This window comes from Lipophrys pholis, assembly GCF_963383615.2.
Source record: "Lipophrys pholis genome assembly, contig: SCAFFOLD_24, whole genome shotgun sequence".
Classification (NCBI taxonomy): Eukaryota; Metazoa; Chordata; class Actinopteri; order Blenniiformes; family Blenniidae; genus Lipophrys; species Lipophrys pholis.
The window spans coordinates 2,414,058-2,435,461 of NW_028291924.1; the positions used below are offsets into that span (position 1 = coordinate 2,414,058).

The 21,404-nt window shown below is 42.3% G+C and overlaps 1 protein-coding gene across 1 annotated transcript; it reads left to right on the plus strand.

The window, feature by feature from the left end:
• Positions 1–14,214: 14,214 nt before the first annotated feature.
• LOC308128367 (uncharacterized protein) lies at positions 14,215–19,539 on the plus strand (the record flags this gene model as incomplete). The annotated part of the gene is made up of 4 exons (XM_080494068.1): positions 14,215–14,558; positions 18,415–18,597; positions 18,893–19,066; positions 19,371–19,539. 4 exons carry the CDS (start codon positions 14,215–14,217, stop codon positions 19,408–19,410), a joined length of 741 nt encoding a protein of 246 aa, XP_080350194.1. The 3' UTR covers positions 19,411–19,539.
• Between the last annotated feature and the right edge of the window lie 1,865 nt (positions 19,540–21,404).

Sequence of the window (21,404 nt, forward strand, 5' to 3'; positions counted from 1 at the left end):
TGACAGAACTCACTCAGAAACCTGAGTCACTTCTCTGTCTGACAAAACAAACTCCTCCACTTCTTATCATCTTCTTATCATTCTTATCATCCTGTCTTCTATCAGCTGTTCTTGTGATGATGTCATGGTTCTGAAAGAGTTCTGCTTCTGCTCCTGTATCCATAGCAACTATGGATGGAGCTTCAAATAGCCACAGTCCACCGTGGTCCCTGAAGGCCTCCTGTGTAGGACATTACAGTCGTCCTTCATCACTACACAACAAGTTGCCTGATGAGCTCAGTCGCTAGAGCATGAGACTCTTCATCTCAGGGTTGTGGGTTTGAGTCCCACGTTGGGCGGTGCTCTCTTTTCAGGCAGTGGCTCACAGTGATGAATCCTACAGCTGACCACTCACCACTGTGGCTCCCTGAGCATGACCTTTGACCCCCCATCAGCTCTCTGGTTCCTCACCAACTCCACCAATCCAGATCTCTCTCCGTTATCTGGATTGACAAACATTTTCATTCCTTGATAAGCGTTACTACGAAGCAGGTGATCAACTCAGTAATTCAACCAGGCTGTTCCATCCTGATCAGAGCTCGTTCACATAAAAGGGGTGATGATGAAATAATTTTGATATAAAATGTTGGTAAGTTTATAGTAAGACCTCGGAATGGTGACAGTTGTCGAAAATAAAAACGTTGCTAGATTTTGATATAAAATGTTGTTAAGGCTATAGTAAGACCTCGGAATGGTGACAGTTGTCGAAAATAAACACGTTGTTATATTTTGATATAAAATGTTGGTAATGTTATTGTAAGACCTCGGAATGGTGACAGTTGTCGAAAATAAACACGTTGCTAGATTTTGATATAAAATGTTGGTAACGCTATAGTAAGACCTCGGAAAGGTGACAGTTGTCGAAAATAAAGACGTTGCTAGATTTTGATATAAAATGTTGGTAAGGTTATAGTAAGATCTCAGAATGGTGACAGTTGTCGAAAATAAACACGTTGCAAAATTTTGATATAGAATGTTGGTAAGACAATAGTAAGACCTCGGAATGGTGACAATTGTCGAAAATAAAGACACTGGTGGAATTCAATAAAAACTGAAGGCAAGGCTATAGGAAGACCTCGGAATGGTGACAGTTGTCGAAAATAAACACGTTTCTAGATTTTGATATAAATTGTTGGTAAGGTTATAGTAAGACCTCGGAATGGTGACAGTTGTCGAAAATAAACACGTTTCTAGATTTTGATATAAAATGTTGGTAAGGCTATAGTAAGACCTCGGAATGGTGACAATTGTCGAAAATAAAGACACTGGTGGAATTCAATAAAAACTGAAGGCAAGGCTATAGGAAGACCTCGGAATGGTGACAGTTGTCGAAAATAAACACGTTTCTAGATTTTGATATAAATTGTTGGTAAGGTTATAGTAAGACCTCGGAATGGTGACAGTTGTCGAAAATAAACACGTTGCTAGATTTTGATATAAAATGTTGGTAAGGCTATAGTAAGACCTCGGAATTGTGACAGTTGTCGAAAATAAAGACGCTGTTGGAATTCAATAAAAACTGAAGGCAAGGCTATAGTAAGACCTCGGAATGGTGACAGTTGTCGAAAATAAACACGTTGGTGGAATTCAATAAAAACTGAAGGCAAGGCTATAGTAAGACCTCGGAATGGTGACAGTTGTCGAAAATAAACACGTTGCTAGATTTTGATACAAAATGTTGGTAAGGTTATAGTAAGACCTCGGAATGGTGACAGTTGTCGAAAATAAAGACGTTGGTGGAATTCAATAAAAACTGAAGGCAAGGCTATAGTAAGACCTCGGAATGGTGACAGTTGTCGAAAATAAAGACGCTGGTGGAATTCAATTAAAACTGATGGCAAGGCTATAGTAAGACCTCGGAATGGTGACAGTTGTCGAAAATAAACACGTTTCTAGATTTTGATATAAAATGTTGGTACGGTTATAGTAAGACCTCGGAATGGTGACAATTGTCGAAAATAAAGACGCTGTTGGAATTAAATAAAAACTGAAGGCAAGGCTATAGTAAGACCTCGGAATGGTGACAGTTGTCGAAAATAAACACGTTGCTAGATTTTGATATAAAATGTTGGTAAGGCTATAGTAAGACCTCGGAAAGGTGACAGTTGTCGAAAATAAAGACGTTGCTAGATTTTGATATAAAATGTTGGTAAGGTTATAGTAAGACCTCGGAATGGTGACAGTTGTCGAAAATAAACACGTTGCAAAATTTTGATATAGAATGTTGGTAAGACAATAGTAAGACCTCGGAATGGTGACAATTGTCGAAAATAAAGACACTGGTGGAATTCAATAAAAACTGAAGGCAAGGCTATAGGAAGACCTCGGAATGGTGACAGTTGTCGAAAATAAACACGTTTCTAGATTTTGATATAAAATGTTGGTACGGTTATAGTAAGACCTCGGAATGGTGACAGTTGTCGAAAATAAAGACGCTGTTGGAATTAAATAAAAACTGAAGGCAAGGCTATAGTAAGACCTCGGAATGGTGACAGTTGTCGAAAATAAACACGTTGCTAGATTTTGATATAAAATGTTGGTACGGTTATAGTAAGACCTCGGAATGGTGACGGTTGTCGAAAATAAAGACGCTGTTGGAATTAAATAAAAACTGAAGGCAAGGCTATAGTAAGACCTCGGAATGGTGACAGTTGTCGAAAATAAACACGTTTCTAGATTTTGATATAAAATGTTGGGAAGGTTATAGTAAAACCTCGGAATGGTGACAATTGTCGAAAATAAACACGTTGCTAGATTTTGATATATAATGTTGGTAAGGTTATAGTAAGACCTCGGAATGGTGACAGTTGTCGAAAATAAAGACGCTGGTGGAATTCAATAAAAACTGATGGCAAGGCTATAGTAAGACCTCGGAATGGTGACAGTTGTCGAAAATAAACACGTTTCTAGATTTTGATATAAAATGTTGGGAAGGTTATAGTAAGACCTCGGAATGGTGACAGTTGTCGAAAATAAACACGTTGCTAGATTTTTATCTAAAATGTTGGTAAGGCTATAGTAAGACCTCGGAATGGTGACAATTGTTGAAAATAAAAAAGTTGCTAGATTTTGATATAAAATGTTGGCAAGGCTATAGTAAGACCTCGGAATGGTGACAGTTGTCGAAAATATACACGTTGCTATATTTTGATATAAAATGTTGGTAAGGCTAGAGTAAGACCTCGAAATTGTGACAGTTGTCGAAAATAAACACGTTGCTATATTTTGATATAAAATGTTGGTAAGGCTATAGTAAGACCTCGGAAAGGTGACAGTTGTCGAAAATAAAGACGTTGCTAGATTTTGATATAAAATGTTGGTAAGGTTATAGTAAGATCTCAGAATGGTGACAGTTGTCGAAAATAAACACGTTGCAAAATTTTGATATAGAATGTTGGTAAGACAATAGTAAGACCTCGGAATGGTGACAATTGTCGAAAATAAAGACACTGGTGGAATTCAATAAAAACTGAAGGCAAGGCTATAGGAAGACCTCGGAATGGTGACAGTTGTCGAAAATAAACACGTTTCTAGATTTTGATATAAATTGTTGGTAAGGTTATAGTAAGACCTCGGAATGGTGACAGTTGTCGAAAATAAACACGTTGCTAGATTTTGATATAAAATGTTGGTAAGGCTATAGTAAGACCTCGGAATGGTGACAGTTGTCGAAAATAAAGACGCTGTTGGAATTAAATAAAAACTGAAGGCAAGGCTATAGTAAGACCTCGGAATGGTGACAGTTGTCGAAAATAAACACGTTTCTAGATTTTGATATAAAATGTTGGGAAGGTTATAGTAAAACCTCGGAATGGTGACAATTGTCGAAAATAAACACGTTGCTAGATTTTGATATATAATGTTGGTAAGGCTATAGTAAGACCTCGGAAAGGTGACAGTTGTCGAAAATAAAGACGTTGGTGGAATTAAATAAAAACTGAAGGCAAGGCTATAGTAAGACCTCGGAATGGTGACAGTTGTCGAAAATAAAGACGCTGGTGGAATTCAATAAAAACTGATGGCAAGGCTATAGTAAGACCTCGGAATGGTGACAGTTGTCGAAAATAAACACGTTTCTAGATTTTGATATAAAATGTTGGGAAGGTTATAGTAAAACCTCGGAATGGTGACAGTTGTCGAAAATAAACACGTTGCTAGATTTTTATCTAAAATGTTGGTAAGGCTATAGTAAGACCTCGGAATGGTGACAGTTGTCGAAAATAAAGACGCTGTTGGAATTCAATAAAAACTGAAGGCAAGGCTATAGTAAGACCTCGGAATGGTGACAGTTGTCGAAAATAAACACGTTGCTAGATTTTGATATAAAATGTTGGGAAGGTTATAGTAAGACCTCGGAATGGTGACAGTTGTCGAAAATAAACACGTTGCTAGATTTTGATATAAAATGTTGGTAAGGCTATAGTAAGACCTCGGAATTGTGACAGTTGTCGAAAATAAAGACGCTGTTGGAATTCAATAAAAACTGAAGGCAAGGCTATAGTAAGACCTCGGAATGGTGACAGTTGTCGAAAATAAACACGTTGGTGGAATTCAATAAAAACTGAAGGCAAGGCTATAGTAAGACCTCGGAATGGTGACAGTTGTCGAAAATAAACACGTTGCTAGATTTTGATACAAAATGTTGGTAAGGTTATAGTAAGACCTCGGAATGGTGACAGTTGTCGAAAATAAAGACGTTGGTGGAATTCAATAAAAACTGAAGGCAAGGCTATAGTAAGACCTCGGAATGGTGACAGTTGTCGAAAATAAAGACGCTGGTGGAATTCAATTAAAACTGATGGCAAGGCTATAGTAAGACCTCGGAATGGTGACAGTTGTCGAAAATAAACACGTTTCTAGATTTTGATATAAAATGTTGGTACGGTTATAGTAAGACCTCGGAATGGTGACAATTGTCGAAAATAAAGACGCTGTTGGAATTAAATAAAAACTGAAGGCAAGGCTATAGTAAGACCTCGGAATGGTGACAGTTGTCGAAAATAAACACGTTTCTAGATTTTGATATAAAATGTTGGGAAGGTTATAGTAAAACCTCGGAATGGTGACAATTGTCGAAAATAAACACGTTGCTAGATTTTGATATATAATGTTGGTAAGGCTATAGTAAGACCTCGGAAAGGTGACAGTTGTCGAAAATAAAGACGTTGGTGGAATTAAATAAAAACTGAAGGCAAGGCTATAGTAAGACCTCGGAATGGTGACAGTTGTCGAAAATAAACACGTTTCTAGATTTTGATATAAATTGTTGGTAAGGTTATAGTAAGACCTCGGAATGGTGACAGTTGTCGAAAATAAACACGTTGCTAGATTTTGATATAAAATGTTGGTAAGGCTATAGTAAGACCTCGGAATGGTGACAGTTGTCGAAAATAAAGACGCTGTTGGAATTAAATAAAAACTGAAGGCAAGGCTATAGTAAGACCTCGGAATGGTGACAGTTGTCGAAAATAAACACGTTTCTAGATTTTGATATAAAATGTTGGGAAGGTTATAGTAAAACCTCGGAATGGTGACAATTGTCGAAAATAAACACGTTGCTAGATTTTGATATATAATGTTGGTAAGGCTATAGTAAGACCTCGGAAAGGTGACAGTTGTCGAAAATAAAGACGTTGGTGGAATTAAATAAAAACTGAAGGCAAGGCTATAGTAAGACCTCGGAATGGTGACAGTTGTCGAAAATAAAGACGCTGGTGGAATTCAATAAAAACTGATGGCAAGGCTATAGTAAGACCTCGGAATGGTGACAGTTGTCGAAAATAAACACGTTTCTAGATTTTGATATAAAATGTTGGGAAGGTTATAGTAAAACCTCGGAATGGTGACAGTTGTCGAAAATAAACACGTTGCTAGATTTTTATCTAAAATGTTGGTAAGGCTATAGTAAGACCTCGGAATGGTGACAGTTGTCGAAAATAAAGACGCTGTTGGAATTCAATAAAAACTGAAGGCAAGGCTATAGTAAGACCTCGGAATGGTGACAGTTGTCGAAAATAAACACGTTGCTAGATTTTGATATAAAATGTTGGGAAGGTTATAGTAAGACCTCGGAATGGTGACAGTTGTCGAAAATAAACACGTTGCTAGATTTTGATATAAAATGTTGGTAAGGCTATAGTAAGACCTCGGAATTGTGACAGTTGTCGAAAATAAAGACGCTGTTGGAATTCAATAAAAACTGAAGGCAAGGCTATAGTAAGACCTCGGAATGGTGACAGTTGTCGAAAATAAACACGTTGGTGGAATTCAATAAAAACTGAAGGCAAGGCTATAGTAAGACCTCGGAATGGTGACAGTTGTCGAAAATAAACACGTTGCTAGATTTTGATACAAAATGTTGGTAAGGTTATAGTAAGACCTCGGAATGGTGACAGTTGTCGAAAATAAAGACGTTGGTGGAATTCAATAAAAACTGAAGGCAAGGCTATAGTAAGACCTCGGAATGGTGACAGTTGTCGAAAATAAAGACGCTGGTGGAATTCAATTAAAACTGATGGCAAGGCTATAGTAAGACCTCGGAATGGTGACAGTTGTCGAAAATAAACACGTTTCTAGATTTTGATATAAAATGTTGGTACGGTTATAGTAAGACCTCGGAATGGTGACAATTGTCGAAAATAAAGACGCTGTTGGAATTAAATAAAAACTGAAGGCAAGGCTATAGTAAGACCTCGGAATGGTGACAGTTGTCGAAAATAAACACGTTTCTAGATTTTGATATAAAATGTTGGGAAGGTTATAGTAAAACCTCGGAATGGTGACAATTGTCGAAAATAAACACGTTGCTAGATTTTGATATATAATGTTGGTAAGGCTATAGTAAGACCTCGGAAAGGTGACAGTTGTCGAAAATAAAGACGTTGGTGGAATTAAATAAAAACTGAAGGCAAGGCTATAGTAAGACCTCGGAATGGTGACAGTTGTCGAAAATAGAGACGCTGGTGGAATTCAATAAAAACTGATGGCAAGGCTATAGGAAGACCTCGGAATGGTGACAGTTGTCGAAAATAAACACGTTTCTAGATTTTGATATAAATTGTTGGTAAGGTTATAGTAAGACCTCGGAATGGTGACAGTTGTCGAAAATAAACACGTTGCTAGATTTTGATATAAAATGTTGGTAAGACTATAGTAAGACCTCGGAATGGTGACAGTTGTCGAAAATAAAGACGCTGTTGGAATTAAATAAAAACTGAAGGCAAGGCTATAGTAAGACCTCGGAATGGTGACAGTTGTCGAAAATAAACACGTTTCTAGATTTTGATATAAAATGTTGGGAAGGTTATAGTAAAACCTCGGAATGGTGACAATTGTCGAAAATAAACACGTTGCTAGATTTTGATATATAATGTTGGTAAGGCTATAGTAAGACCTCGGAAAGGTGACAGTTGTCGAAAATAAAGACGTTGGTGGAATTAAATAAAAACTGAAGGCAAGGCTATAGTAAGACCTCGGAATGGTGACAGTTGTCGAAAATAAACACGTTTCTAGATTTTGATATAAAATGTTGGGAAGGTTATAGTAAAACCTCGGAATGGTGACAGTTGTCGAAAATAAACACGTTGCTAGATTTTTATCTAAAATGTTGGTAAGGCTATAGTAAGACCTCGGAATGGTGACAGTTGTCGAAAATAAAGACGCTGTTGGAATTCAATAAAAACTGAAGGCAAGGCTATAGTAAGACCTCGGAATGGTGACAGTTGTCGAAAATAAACACGTTGCTAGATTTTGATATAAAATGTTGGGAAGGTTATAGTAAGACCTCGGAATGGTGACAGTTGTCGAAAATAAACACGTTGCTAGATTTTGATATAAAATGTTGGTAAGGCTATAGTAAGACCTCGGAATTGTGACAGTTGTCGAAAATAAAGACGCTGTTGGAATTCAATAAAAACTGAAGGCAAGGCTATAGTAAGACCTCGGAATGGTGACAGTTGTCGAAAATAAACACGTTGGTGGAATTCAATAAAAACTGAAGGCAAGGCTATAGTAAGACCTCGGAATGGTGACAGTTGTCGAAAATAAACACGTTGCTAGATTTTGATACAAAATGTTGGTAAGGTTATAGTAAGACCTCGGAATGGTGACAGTTGTCGAAAATAAAGACGTTGGTGGAATTCAATAAAAACTGAAGGCAAGGCTATAGTAAGACCTCGGAATGGTGACAGTTGTCGAAAATAAAGACGCTGGTGGAATTCAATTAAAACTGATGGCAAGGCTATAGTAAGACCTCGGAATGGTGACAGTTGTCGAAAATAAACACGTTTCTAGATTTTGATATAAAATGTTGGTACGGTTATAGTAAGACCTCGGAATGGTGACAATTGTCGAAAATAAAGACGCTGTTGGAATTAAATAAAAACTGAAGGCAAGGCTATAGTAAGACCTCGGAATGGTGACAGTTGTCGAAAATAAACACGTTTCTAGATTTTGATATAAAATGTTGGGAAGGTTATAGTAAAACCTCGGAATGGTGACAATTGTCGAAAATAAACACGTTGCTAGATTTTGATATATAATGTTGGTAAGGCTATAGTAAGACCTCGGAAAGGTGACAGTTGTCGAAAATAAAGACGTTGGTGGAATTAAATAAAAACTGAAGGCAAGGCTATAGTAAGACCTCGGAATGGTGACAGTTGTCGAAAATAGAGACGCTGGTGGAATTCAATAAAAACTGATGGCAAGGCTATAGTAAGACCTCGGAATGGTGACAGTTGTCGAAAATAAACACGTTTCTAGATTTTGATATAAAATGTTGGGAAGGTTATAGTAAGACCTCGGAATGGTGACAATTGTTGAAAATAAAAAAGTTGCTAGATTTTGATATAAAATGTTGGCAAGGCTATAGTAAGACCTCGGAATGGTGACAGTTGTCGAAAATATACACGTTGCTATATTTTGATATAAAATGTTGGCAAGGCTATAGTAAGACCTCCAAATGGTGACAGTTGTCGAAAATAAACACGTTGCTATATTTTGATATAAAATGTTGGTAATGTTATTGTAAGACCTCCAAATGGTGACAGTTGTCGAAAATAAACACGTTGCTAGATTTTGATATAAAATGTTGGCAAGGCTATAGTAAGACCTCGGAATGGTGACAGTTGTCGAAAATATACACGTTGCTATATTTTGATATAAAATGTTGGCAAGGCTATAGTAAGACCTCCAAATGGTGACAGTTGTCGAAAATAAAGAAGTTGGTGGAATTAAATAAAAACTGAAGGCAAGGCTATAGTAAGACCTCGGAATGGTGACAGTTGTCGAAAATAAACATGTTGCTATATTTTGATATAAAATGTTGGTAAGGCTATAGTAAGACCTCCAAATGGTGACAGTTGTCGAAAATAAAGAAGTTGGTGGAATTAAATAAAAACTGAAGGCAAGGCTATAATAAGACCTCGGAATGGTGACAGTTGTCGAAAATAAACATGTTGATAGATTTTGATATAAAATGTTGGTAAGTTTATAGTAAGACCTCGGAATGGTGACAGTTGTCGAAAATAAAGACTCTGGTGGAATTCAATAAAAACTGAGGGCAAGGCTATAGTAAGACCTCGGAATGGTGACAGTTGTCGAAAATAAACATGTTGCTATATTTTGATATAAAATGTTGGTACGGTTATAGTAAGACCTCGAAATGGTGACAATTGTCGAAAATAAACACGTTGCTAGATTTTGATATAAAATGTTGGTAATGTTATTGTAAGACCTCGGAATGGTGACAGTTGTCGAAAATAAAAACGCTGGTGGAATTCAATTAAAACTGAGGGCAAGGCTATAGTAAGACCTCCAAATGGTGACAGTTGTCGAAAATAAACACGTTGCTAGATTTTGATATAAAATGTTGTTAAGGCTATAGTAAGACCTCGGAATGGTGACAGTTGTCGAAAATAAAGACGCTGGTGGAATTCAATAAAAACTGAGGGCAAGGCTATAGTAAGACCTCGGAATGGTGACAGTTTTCGAAAATAAACACGTTTCTAGATTTTGATATAAAATGTTGGTACGGTTATAGTAAGACCTCGGAATGGTGACAGTTGTCGAAAATAAACACGTTGTTATATTTTGATATAAAATGTTGGTAATGTTATTGTAAGACCTCGGAATGGTGACAGTTGTCGAAAATAAACACGTTGCTATATTTTGATATAAAATGTTGGCAAGGCTATAGTAAGACCTCGGAATGGTGACAGTTTTCGAAAATAAACACGTTTCTAGATTTTGATATAAAATGTTGGTACGGTTATAGTAAGACCTCCAAATGGTGACAGTTGTCGAAAATAAACACGTTGCTAGATTTTGATATAAAATGTTGGTACGGTTATAGTAAGACCTCGGAATGGTGACAGTTGTCGAAAATAAACACGTTGCTATATTTTGATATAAAATGTTGGTAATGTTATTGTAAGACCTCGGAATGGTGACAGTTGTCGAAAATAAACACGTTGCTATATTTTGATATAAAATGTTGGTAATGTTATTGTAAGACCTCCAAATGGTGACAGTTGTCGAAAATAAACACGTTGCTAGATTTTGATATAAAATGTTGGTAAGGTTATAGTAAGATCTCAGAATGGTGACAGTTGTCGAAAATAAACACGTTGCAAAATTTTGATATAGAATGTTGGTAAGACAATAGTAAGACCTCGGAATGGTGACAATTGTCGAAAATAAAGACGCTGGTGGAATTCAATAAAAACTGAAGGCAAGGCTATAGGAAGACCTCGGAATGGTGACAGTTGTCGAAAATAAACACGTTGCTAGATTTTGATATAAAATGTTGGTAAGGTTATAAGTGACAATCACTATAGTTTAATAATCACAGAGCACTTTTGGTTTTATTTCCTTCTTTCTCGGGGGTTCTGGTGGGTCTGCGTTGCTCCGTGTTTGCCGGCGACTGGCTGAGGCCATGTCGGCCGAGCTGAGGAAACTCTGGCTGTGGGGGAGAAGGTCAGCTACAGCAGGTGGAGCAGGTGGAGCAGATTGCTCTGGCTGTGGGGGAGAAGGTCAGCTACAGCAGGTGGAGCAGGTGGAGCAGGTTGCTCTGGCTGTGGGGGAGAAGGTCAGCTACAGCAGGTGGAGCAGGTGGAGCAGATTGCTCTGGCTGTGGGGGAGAAGGTCAGCTACAGCAGGTGGAGCAGGTGGAGCAGGTTGCTCTGGCTGTGGGGGAGAAGGTCAGCTACAGCAGGTGGAGCAGGTGGAGCAGATTGCTCTGGCTGTGGGGGTGAAGGTCAGCTACAGCAGGTGGAGCAGGTGGAGCAGATTGCTCTGGCTGTGGGGGAGAAGGTCGGGTACAGCAGGTGGAGCAGGTGGAGCAGATTGCTCTGGCTGTGGGGGAGAAGGTCGGGTACAGCAGCGTGAAGGCGGCGGCCCGGATGAACGGCGCCGTGGTGATCTTTATGGACCGGGTGGAGAAGGCCAACTCCGTTGTGGAGACAGGAATCACCGTGCTGGACAGGTTGGTCCAGGTACAGCCGCTGTCCCAGCCTGCTGTCCTGGTGATCCTGTCCAACGTCCCTCCTTATGCTCCAGATGAGCTCTTAACTAAGGAGCTTTCCAGGTTTGGAAAAGTGGTGTCTGGCTATAAGGAAATCCTGTCTGGAATGAAGTCTCCGCTGCTGAAACACGCGATCTGTTTCAGAAGACAAGTATTTATGATACTCAATAACCGGAATGAGGAGCTCAACCTCAGGTTCCGTGTGAGAGGAAATGATTATGACTACGTTGTCTTCGCGAGCTCAGCTGGCATGAAATGCTTCGGCTGTGGTGAGGAGGGACACACGGTGAAGTCCTGTCCGCGGCGGGCTGAGTCGGCTCAGCCCGGTCCGTCTGGGGGGTCCCCCCCCCGCTGGTGGCTCCGCGGTCCGGGCTCCCGGGAGACGCGGTGACTGGGGCTCAGTCCGAGCGGCCGATCGCCGCTCCTCGGGTTTTACCGAGGAGACGCGCTGCTGTGACCGACCAGGAGAGCATCAAACACGGGGTGAGTAGTGTAAATACACCGGGTGGAGGTGTGAATGTGAACGTGAGTGAGGAGAGTATGTCGGGTGGAGCTGGAGAGGAAGGAGGAGTGAATGACACTGAATGCAGCGTGAATGAAAGAAATGTAAATATCACTGGTGAGGTGGAGGAGAAAAAAGAAAAAAAGAAAAAAAAGTGGTTGATAAAAAGAGTGAGCCAGATGTGGAGCAGGAGAGAGAGGAGGAAGGAGAATGAAGGAGCAGCAGAGCTGATCAGGTGGAGGAGGCAGGAGGGAATAGCAAGGCAGAACAGGTGGAGGAGGTAGGAAGGAGTGCAGCATGGGCAGAACAGGTGGAGGAGGTAGGAAGGAGTACAGCATGGGCAGAACAGGTGGAGGAGGTAGAGATGGAGGAAGATTAAATAGGAAAAAATAAACCTGCAAAAAGGAGGAGGAAGAGAAAAAAGAGTGAAACAAAGAAAATGTGTGGAGAGAATCGGGGGTCAGAAGACAGTGGAAACGAATATGCATCAGATAACAGAGACATTTCTTTTAACAGTTCTCAAAAAACCAAAGTACCGTACAGTGCAGGAAGATTTAAGATGTTTTTTACAGCAGACGAAAAACCAACACGGGGTAAAAGTAGAGGACCATTTCCCAGACCTCAGTCTTTTTATTGTTTCAGCCAGACTCCATCTGAGCAGCAGACAGGAGTCTGTCCTCACAGGACAGGAGTCTGTCCTCACAGGACAGGAGTCTGTCCTCACAGGACAGGAGTCTGTCCTCACAGAACAGGAGTCTGTCCTCACAGGACAGGAGTCTGTCCTCACAGAACAGGAGTCTGTCCTCACAGGACAGGAGTCTGTCCTCACAGGACAGGAGTCTGTCCTCACAGAACAGGAGTCTGTCCTCACAGGACAGGAGTCTGTCCTCACAGAACAGGAGGGTTTTAGATTAAGGAAACTTGTGCTGAAAGCCAAAAAACTTTTAGACGATGATGCTGACAGTCAAGTTTGTTTTAATTAATGTATTAGTTTTTATCCTAGTTTTAAACATCTCTTTTATCATGGATGTTTTTAAACTGGGTATTTTAAATGTGAACGGAGCAGAGATCTGAGAAAAAGACAAGCAATCTATGAGACAGCCACACTTAAAAAGATAGACGTCCTGTTCCTTCAGGAAACCCACAGTGATTTTAGTAATGAAGCTGAGTGGAGGAGGGAATGGAAAGGGGAGGCCATGTAGAGCCTCCACCCTCCTCTCAGTGGAGGAGTGGGCCTCCTCTTCTCCAGGGCTTTTAACCCCAACTCACTGGAGGTCCAGCACTGTGTACAGGGGAGGTTGCTTTTAATCAAAGCTCAGTTCCACCATTTTAAATGTGTTTTTATTAACTGTTACGCCCCAACAGCCGCTGCAGAGAGGAAGCAGTTTGTCCTCAAGTTAAGTGAGGTGGTAGGTGGGTGTGGGTCGGAGGACTATTTGTTTCTGGGTGGAGATTTTAATTGTACAGAAGACGCGGCATTAGACCGCAACCATGCAGAGCCTCATCCAGCCTCTCAGCACGCCTTAAGGCAGCTGGTCCACTCTCAGGACATAGTGGACGTCTGGAGAAGGATGGTCCAGCCTTAAGGCAGCTGGTCCACTCTCAGGACATAGTGGACGTCTGGAGAAGGACACATCCTGACTGCCGACAGTATACCTGGTCCCACTTTAGAGAGAGCAGGGTCTCCTCAGCCAGGTTAGATCGTATTTATTGTTTTAAACATCATTTTAATGTCTTTAAGAAGTCTGATATTTTATCTATTGGTTTTACTGATCATTGTTTACTTTTAAATAGTATTTTTATCAGAAATGTTTTACCCAAAAGCGCCTACTGGCATTTTAATTCAGTTTTAACCTTTGATAGAAGTTTTAGAGGCTTTAGAGATTATAGCAGTCTTAGGCAGTGGTGGGACCACGGTAAGACTCAGATCAAACTCCTGTGTCAGCAGCACACCCTAAATGTCACAGGTGACATCACCAGGTCTATGAAGCATCTAGAGACCCAGATAGTGGAACTGGAACATCTAAATGAGTCCACAGGAGATCGAGGTTATATTGAAAGCCTCAAAAGCAAAAAAAGGGCTTTAGCCGACCTGCTGAACGTTAAAGTGCAGGGCGCATTGGTCCGGTCCCGGTATCAAACCATCTCTGGGATGGATGCTCCCTCTAGCTTCTTCTTCAGCCTGGAAAAAAAGAACGGTCAGGGGAAAGTGGTCCACGCACTGCTCTCAGACACGGGGCAGGAGATCTCGGAACCAAGCCAGATGCGAAGGAGAGCGGTGAGCTTCTACGCGTCCCTGTACCAGAGTGAGTACAAGGAGGAGCAAGGTCTCCTCGAGGGGTTCCTGCGGGGACTGCCTCAAGTCTCCGAGGAGGAGCAAGGTCTCCTCGAGGGGTTCCTGCGGGGACTGCCTCAAGTCTCCGAGGAGGAGCAAGGTCTCCTCGAGGGGTTCCTGCGGGGACTGCCTCAAGTCTCCGAGGAGGAACATGGTCCTAGGTAAGGATGTCCTAGACGTATTTAATGAGTGTCTGGCCTCTGGTTCCGTGCCAGTGTCCTGCAGGAGGGCAGTCCTCACTCTGCTCCCTAAAAAAGGGAACCTGCAGGACATCAAAAACTGGCGCCCTGTGTCGTTGCTCTGTGTGGACTACAAACTCCTGTCCAAAGTACTGGCCTCCAGGCTGGGGAGGGTTATGGAGCAGGTCATCCACCGGGACCAGAACTACTGTGTCCCTGGCAGTAGGTCTGGTAGGTTTAAAAACATTCTGTGCTGTACGGAAAACAATGAACTGCAATTTGCACATTTTTTAACATAAATGATTTCATAAGGCTCTGACGCACAATGTGACTGTTTTCTGACAAAATGTGTAAAAGGTGTAAATAAAAGTGTTTTAAAAATCAAAAAAATCTCTCTCTCTCTCTCTCTCTCTCTCTATCTCTCTCTCTCTCACGGTGCAACCTCAGCTCCACCCACTGCTCCCAGAGTCCAGATCCATATTTCACTTTCTCTTGTATTGTTTGATTGTACACTCATAGTGACAGGACGTCTTTTCCTTTATAAATGAGTTCCCAGTCATCCGATTGTACCTCAATAACTAGTTTATCCAGGGATTCCTCTCTTCTGACTCATTTGTAATGATATCCATCTGTTACTAAATAGTGTTGCCACAGTTATTTTTTAAAAGTAATCCAATTACTGATTACTAGTTACTCCTTTTTGTCACAAACTCAGTTCTGATCACTGCCTGGCCTCCTGCTGTTAGATATTTAACCTTTGACCTTCATTCTTTGTGTATTTATATCTGACTCACGCTTTTGTTATCACATTTTTACTATTACTGGTTTTTATTTACCCAGAGATGTAGTTGTAGTCTGTTGTTGCACTATTGATCTATGTATATATTTGCACTATCTGCTCTATCTGACCTTTTAATTACAGCCCTTCTCGGGCAAATAAAGTATCTGATTGATCGATAGATTGATTGAAAAAGAAAAAGAAAAAAAAATGCAAAAACAGTTCAACATCTCTGCAGTTGTGTTGTTGTTGCAATGATATGGTTTAGTGTTGACATTTCTTGGTTCCAATTATTTTGTGTCACCTCGTTAGAGCGAGTTGCTCTGTGATTGGCTGAGAGTCGAGAAGGGGGCGGGTCAGGTCAGACTGCATGCTCTGTGTGTGTCTGTTAGTTTGGAGGAGAGAACGAGCAGCCGCTTCTGTTTAATAATAAAGTGTCTTTGTAGAGAAGAAACTCTTCCTGCTGGACGCCACAATAGTAATGCTACAATAGTAATGCTACAATTGTAACGCTACAATAGTAACGCTACAATAGTAATGCTACAATAGTAAGGCTACAATAGTAATGCTACAATAGTAACGCTACAATAGTAATGCTACAATAGTAATGCTACAATATTAATGCTACAATAGTAATGCTACAGTAGTAACGCTACAATAGTAATGCTACAATAGTAATGCTACAATAGTAATGCTACAATAGTAACACACAATAGTAACGCTAAAATAGTAATGCTACAATAGTAATGCTACAATAGTAACGCTACAATAGTAATGCTACAATAGTAATGCTACAATAGTAATGCTACAATAGTAATGCTACATTAGTAACGCTACAATAGTAACGCTACAATAGTAATGCTACAATATTAATGCTACAATAGTAATGCTACAATAGTAACGCTACAATAGTAATGCTACAATAGTAATGCTACAGTAGTAATGCTACAATAGTAATGCTACAATAGTAACGCTACAATAGTAATGCTACAATAGTAATGCTACAATAGTAACGCTACAATAGTAATGCTACAATAGTAATGCTACAATAGTAATGCTACAATATTAATGCTACAATAGTAACGCTACAATAGTAATGCTACAATAGTAATGCTACAATAGTAATGCTACAATAGTAACACACAATAGTAACGCTAAAATAGTAATGCTACAATAGTAATGCTACAATAGTAACGCTACAATAGTAATGCTACAATAGTAATGCTACAATAGTATTGCTACAATAGTAATGCTACAATATTAATAGTAACACAAGGGGACGACTTGGAGAAGTAACTTTAATCTGATTACTGGTTTGGAAATAGTAACGTGTTAGATTACTCATTACTGAATAAAGTGGTCATATCACTGTTACTCATCAACATCAACAGTCAAATTGCCTGATGTACAACCAGTGTTCCCAACAACATCAACTGTTTACAAAACAATCAGGACAACAGACTGTAATACAGACAGTCCAGAGTACAGAGCTAGGGCAAGGTGGAGGTTCTAAAGCCTCCACCTAATGGATGCCAGGTGTGCAGACACAGTTTGTGAACCGGGCCAGGGAGAGTGGCAGTAGGAGGAAACATTTATTGTGTTAGAGCAGGGGTGGGCATTCCTGGTCCTCGAGGGCCACATTCCTGCGTGTTTTCTACGTCTCCCTTCTCAGACCAACTGAGTTGTCATGATGAGGCTCTGCAGAAAGCTTGATAACGAGCCAATCATTGCTGTCAGCTGTCTTGATGTGAGGACACATAGAAACCGTGCAGGACTGCGGCCCTCGAGGACCAGGAATGCCCACCCCTGTGTTAGAGGAACTCAGTATTGGGCGAGTCATTGAGGACAGGAATCAACAATTGGACTGTGGATCTCAAATAAATACTTTGACATGTCCAAAGGAAAAACTGCTGATTGGACCTGATCAGTGTTGCTCCTGAATACGTTCTAAACAAGTTACTTGTCCTCACCAGAGCGGCACCTTAAATAGGTTAAGGTGCTGCTCCACCTCCTCAGCCTTACTCCACTTGACTCTACTCACTTTTGACACTTTCCCACTACATGATGGTCCCTGCTACCAGGTACTTTCATGGTACACCGTAGTACACTGAGGTTCCAAGCGAGCGAAGACGAGAAGACGGCAGGCTGCTCATTCACCCGCCATTTTTTTAACCTGAACACAATAAAAAACAAAAAAGGACCAAAGTCCGCAGCTGTCCTGGTGAACGCTGTTTAACCACATTTCTATTAGAATTTAAAGTATCGTATGGTTTGTTTTTCTTATTCTAACATCAGTAGCTACTAACAGCTTGTGGCAGAAGTCACCAGTTAACAGGAGCACCAGTGAAACCGAAACACCGGACAGTGAAGCATCACATCGGGGTGATTACTTGTGCATGACGGAGAAAGCTCCGATGACTCTGCCCACGCCGTGGTCGTTCTATTGTAATGGAAAACAAGTGAGGCTGAGTGGAGTAGAGGCAAGGCCAGTAGGGTCAAGTGGAGTAAGGCTGAGTAGGAGCTGGTGGAAAAGAGCTATTTATTACAAGTGACTGGGAATCAGAATATCTAGACAACAATGTGAATAAAGCTGTAAGAAATGCAGAATTAGGAAGAAATGTTAAACAAAGAAAACAATAACAAAGATCTTCTATTGATCAAAGAAGGATTAAAAGATTCTGTCAAAAGGAAAAATACAGGATACAGAGAATCTATAAAACACTAAACTAAAGAAGTGGCACATAAATATGTGAAATACAAAAATAAGTTAACTACAACTAAGAAATGATTTAAATAAATATGAATAAAAGTGGTGAAATGTAAGAAAAGCAGAATCCTATTAAAGACACATGGAATCTATTAAAGAGTGTAAAGAGAAAGACCCAGAGACATTTCATTAGTAAGGAAGAAATCATAGAAATTATTATCAAATGTAAAACCAAATCTTCAGATTGAGACTAAATGGAGATGAAACCAGTAAAGAGGGTGATTGAGTTTATCTCCAAACTACTGACACACATCTGGAACCTTTGTCTTTCCAAACTTTCTCTCTTTATTCAGGTTGAGGGGCTGCAGGTTGTCAGAGATCAGCTGTTCTTCTGTGGCCTCAGCTCTGAAGTCCAACCCCTCCCACCTGAAACATCTGAAACATCTGGACCTGAGTGGGAACCAGCTGCAGGATTCAGGAGTTGAGCAGCTGTGTGGTTTTCTGGAGAGTCCACTCTGTAGTCTGGAGACTCTGGGGTCAGTTGACTGTCTGTTACTGTTGTAGAAGGAGAAATGTTTGTGAGCAGCTGTGATGTGAGACTCTGATCCTGCAGTGAGAGATGGACTGAGCTCAGCAGCTTGTTACTGATGTGTGTGGACATGAGGAGGAGTGGCAATGTTGTGCTGACATGTGGAGGATGAGTGTGATGAAGATCCACAACAACAGAACAGCTCATTGATCAGGACACAATAATGTGGAGCTGCTCATTTCTCCATCTACACATCTGATTGGTTCTCCTCATTCATTCTGCTGCTTTCTCTCTTTATTCAGGTTGAGGGGCTGCAGGTTGTCAAAGATCAGCTGTTCTTCTGTGGCCTCAGCTCTGAAGTCCAACCCCTCCCACCTGAAGGAGCTCTACCTGGGTTACAACCACCTTAAGGATCCAGATGTGCAGCAGCTGGTTGGTCTTCAGCAGAGTCCAGACTGCAGCCTGCAGACTCTCAGGTCAGTAGATGTTGGAGTGAGTCCATGCTGCTTCCAGCAGGTTTCTACTAAACACGGTTAGTGTGAGAACAAAGATCCAGAGTTTGACTGCTCTGTGAGGCTGTGAGAGGAGAACGCTGAGCAGCTTCAGGATTGGACAGCAGAGGACACAGTCAGCCAATCAGAGGAGCCTCAGGCTTGTTGTGTTGGTCTGACAGTGGTGGTCCTTCATGAGCTCTGAGCTGCTGCTGTGGACAGGACTGAAGTCCTGGCTGCTCCACAGAGACTCTCCTCATCACCTCTCATCTCTCTCATCTCTCTGCAGCTGGAGGGGGAGCTCTCTGTGTGTCCTGAAGATCCACTGAGGACAGCAGAGAGGACGCTGTGAGAGTCCAGCATCAAACCAGGGTTCTTCTGGATGTGACGCAGAACCATCACTGTGTGGACTGAACCTCTTCCTCTTCGTCTTCGTCTTCCTCTTCCTCTTCCTCTTCCTCTTCATCCTGCTCCTGCTCTTCCTCCTCCTCCTCCTCCTCCTCCTCCTCCTCCTTCCCCTAATCGGTGGGCCTGCTTCTCCTCCTCCTCCTCTTCCTCCTCCTCTTCCTCCTCCTCCTCCTCCTCCTCCGCCTGCTCCTCCTCGGACTGCTCCTCCTCCTCCTCCTCCTCTTCCTCCTCCTCCTCCTCCTCCTCCACTTCCTGCTCAACTTCCTTCTCCTCCTCCTCCTCAGCCTGCTTCTCCTCTTCCTCTTCCTCTTAAACTTCCTCTTTCTCATCATCTTCCTCCTCTTCCTGCTCCTCCTCCTCCTCTTCCTCCTCCTCCTCCTCCTTCTCCTCCACCTCCTCCTCCTCCTCGGCCTGCTCTTCCTCTTCATCTTCCTCCTCCTCCTCGTCCTCTTCCTCATCTTCCTCTTCCTCTTCCTCTTAATCTTCCTCATCCTCTTCCTCCTCTTCCTGCTCCTCCTCCTCTTCCTTCTCCTCCTCCTCCTCATCGGCCTGCCCTTCCTCTTCATCCTCTTCCTTCTCCTCCTCCTCTTCCTCCTACTTCTCCTCCTCCTGCTCCTCCTCCTGCTCCTCTTCCTGCTCCTCCACCTCCTCCTCCTCCTCGGCCTGCTCTTCCTCTTCATCCTCCTCCTTCTCCTCCTCCTCTTCCTCCTCCTTCTCCTCCTCCTCCTCCTCTTCCTCCTCCTCCTCCTCTTCCTGCTCCTCCACCTCCTCCTCCTCCTCGGCCTGCTCTTCCTCTTCATCCTCCTCCTTCTCCTCCTCCTCTTCCTCCTCCTTCTCCTCCTCCTCCACATCCTCCTCCTCCTCCTCAGCCTGCTCTTCCTATTCGTCCTCCTCCTTCTCCTACTCCCCTTCCTCTTCGTCGGCCTGCTCTTCCTCTTCGTCCTCCTCCTTTTCCTCCTCCTCCTCCTCCTCCTCGGCCTGCCCTTCCTCTTCATCATCCTCCTCTTCCTCTTTCTCCTCCTATTCCTCCTCCTCCTCCTCCTCCTCTTCCTACTCCTCCTCCTCCTCCTCCTATTCCTCCTCCTCCTCCTCCTCCTCTTCCTCCTCCTCCTCCTCCTTCTCCTCCACCTCCTCCTCCTCCTCGGCCTGCTCTTCCTCTTCATCTTCCTCCTCCTCCTCGTCCTCTTCCTCATCTTCCTCTTCCTCTTCCTCTTCCTCTTAATCTTCCTCATCCTCTTCCTCCTCTTCCTGCTCCTCCTCCTCTTCCTTCTCCTCCTCCTCCTCATCGGCCTGCCCTTCCTCTTCATCCTCTTCCTTCTCCTCCTCCTCTTCCTCCTACTTCTCCTCCTCCTGCTCCTCCTCCTGCTCCTCTTCCTGCTCCTCCACCTCCTCCTCCTCCTCGGCCTGCTCTTCCTCTTCATCCTCCTCCTTCTCCTCCTCCTCTTCCTCCTCCTTCTCCTCCTCCTCCTCCTCCTCTTCCTGCTCCTCCACCTCCTCCTCCTCCTCGGCCTGCTCTTCCTCTTCATCCTCCTCCTTCGCCTCCTCCTCTTCCTCCTCCTTCTCCTCCTCCTCCACATCCTCCTCCTCCTCCTCAGCCTGCTCTTCCTATTCGTCCTCCTCCTTCTCCTACTCCCCTTCCTCTTCGTCGGCCTGCTCTTCCTCTTCGTCCTCCTCCTTTTCCTCCTCCTCCTCCTCCTCCTCGGCCTGCCCTTCCTCTTTTTCATCCTCCTCTTCCTCTTTCTCCTCCTATTCCTCCTCCTCCTCCTCCTCCTCTTCCTACTCCTCCTCCTCCTCCTCCTATTCCTCCTCCTCCTCCTCCTCCTCATGTGTTGGTTCATTGTGTTGGGCCTGGCCTCCATGGCTCACCCCCCTCAGGACAAAGGAACATTTGGTCACCACTGGAAAAATTCACCAT